The sequence below is a fragment of the Bison bison genome, unplaced genomic scaffold (genome assembly GCF_000754665.1).
Source record: "Bison bison bison isolate TAMUID 2011002044 unplaced genomic scaffold, Bison_UMD1.0 scf7180017864289, whole genome shotgun sequence".
NCBI lineage: Eukaryota > Metazoa > Chordata > Mammalia > Artiodactyla > Bovidae > Bison > Bison bison.
Genome location: NW_011494861.1, coordinates 11,264,172 through 11,264,633, shown reverse-complemented (window position 1 = coordinate 11,264,633; position 462 = coordinate 11,264,172). Strand labels below are relative to the sequence as shown.

Below are 462 nucleotides of genomic sequence, written 5' to 3'. Positions count from 1 at the left end.
TGCCGCTGGTTGCACTCACGTCCTTCCTCCAGCCTGGCGCCAGCGCGCTTTGGCAGATCCTTAGCATCTGGTAGGCGTGGCCGAGGCTAGCCTTGCTCCCGGCGCTCCTGCTCCAAGGCTCTGGGAGTCTACCCCGAGTCAGCAGTCAGAGACCCGCGCGAGAAGCCACCTTTGTCCTCTGACCCTCTGCACCCCACTCAGATGCGATGTGGCCGCAGCAGCTCCATGCCTCCGAGGTTACGTCCAGCGGCTTCCGCCTGGCCTGGCCGTCCCTACTGACGGCAGACTCAGGCTATTACGTGTTGGAACTGGCGCCCAGCACGGATCCGGGGGCCGCGCGCCGTCAGCAGCTGCCAGGGAACGCCACGGGCTGGGCCTGGACCGGTCTGGACTCAGACACGGACTACGACGTAGCCCTGGTGCCGGAGTCCAACGTGCGGCTCTTAAGATCACAGCACCTAC

The 462-nt window shown here is 65.6% G+C and overlaps 1 protein-coding gene across 1 annotated transcript in view; it reads left to right on the top strand.

Moving 5' to 3' along the window:
* VWA1 (von Willebrand factor A domain containing 1) overlaps positions 1-462 on the top strand; it is a 6,480-nt gene that overhangs the window by 4,388 nt on the left and 1,630 nt on the right. The window contains 1 exon segment of the mRNA XM_010850221.1: positions 202-460. Coding sequence (XP_010848523.1) covers positions 202-460 — 259 coding nt within the window.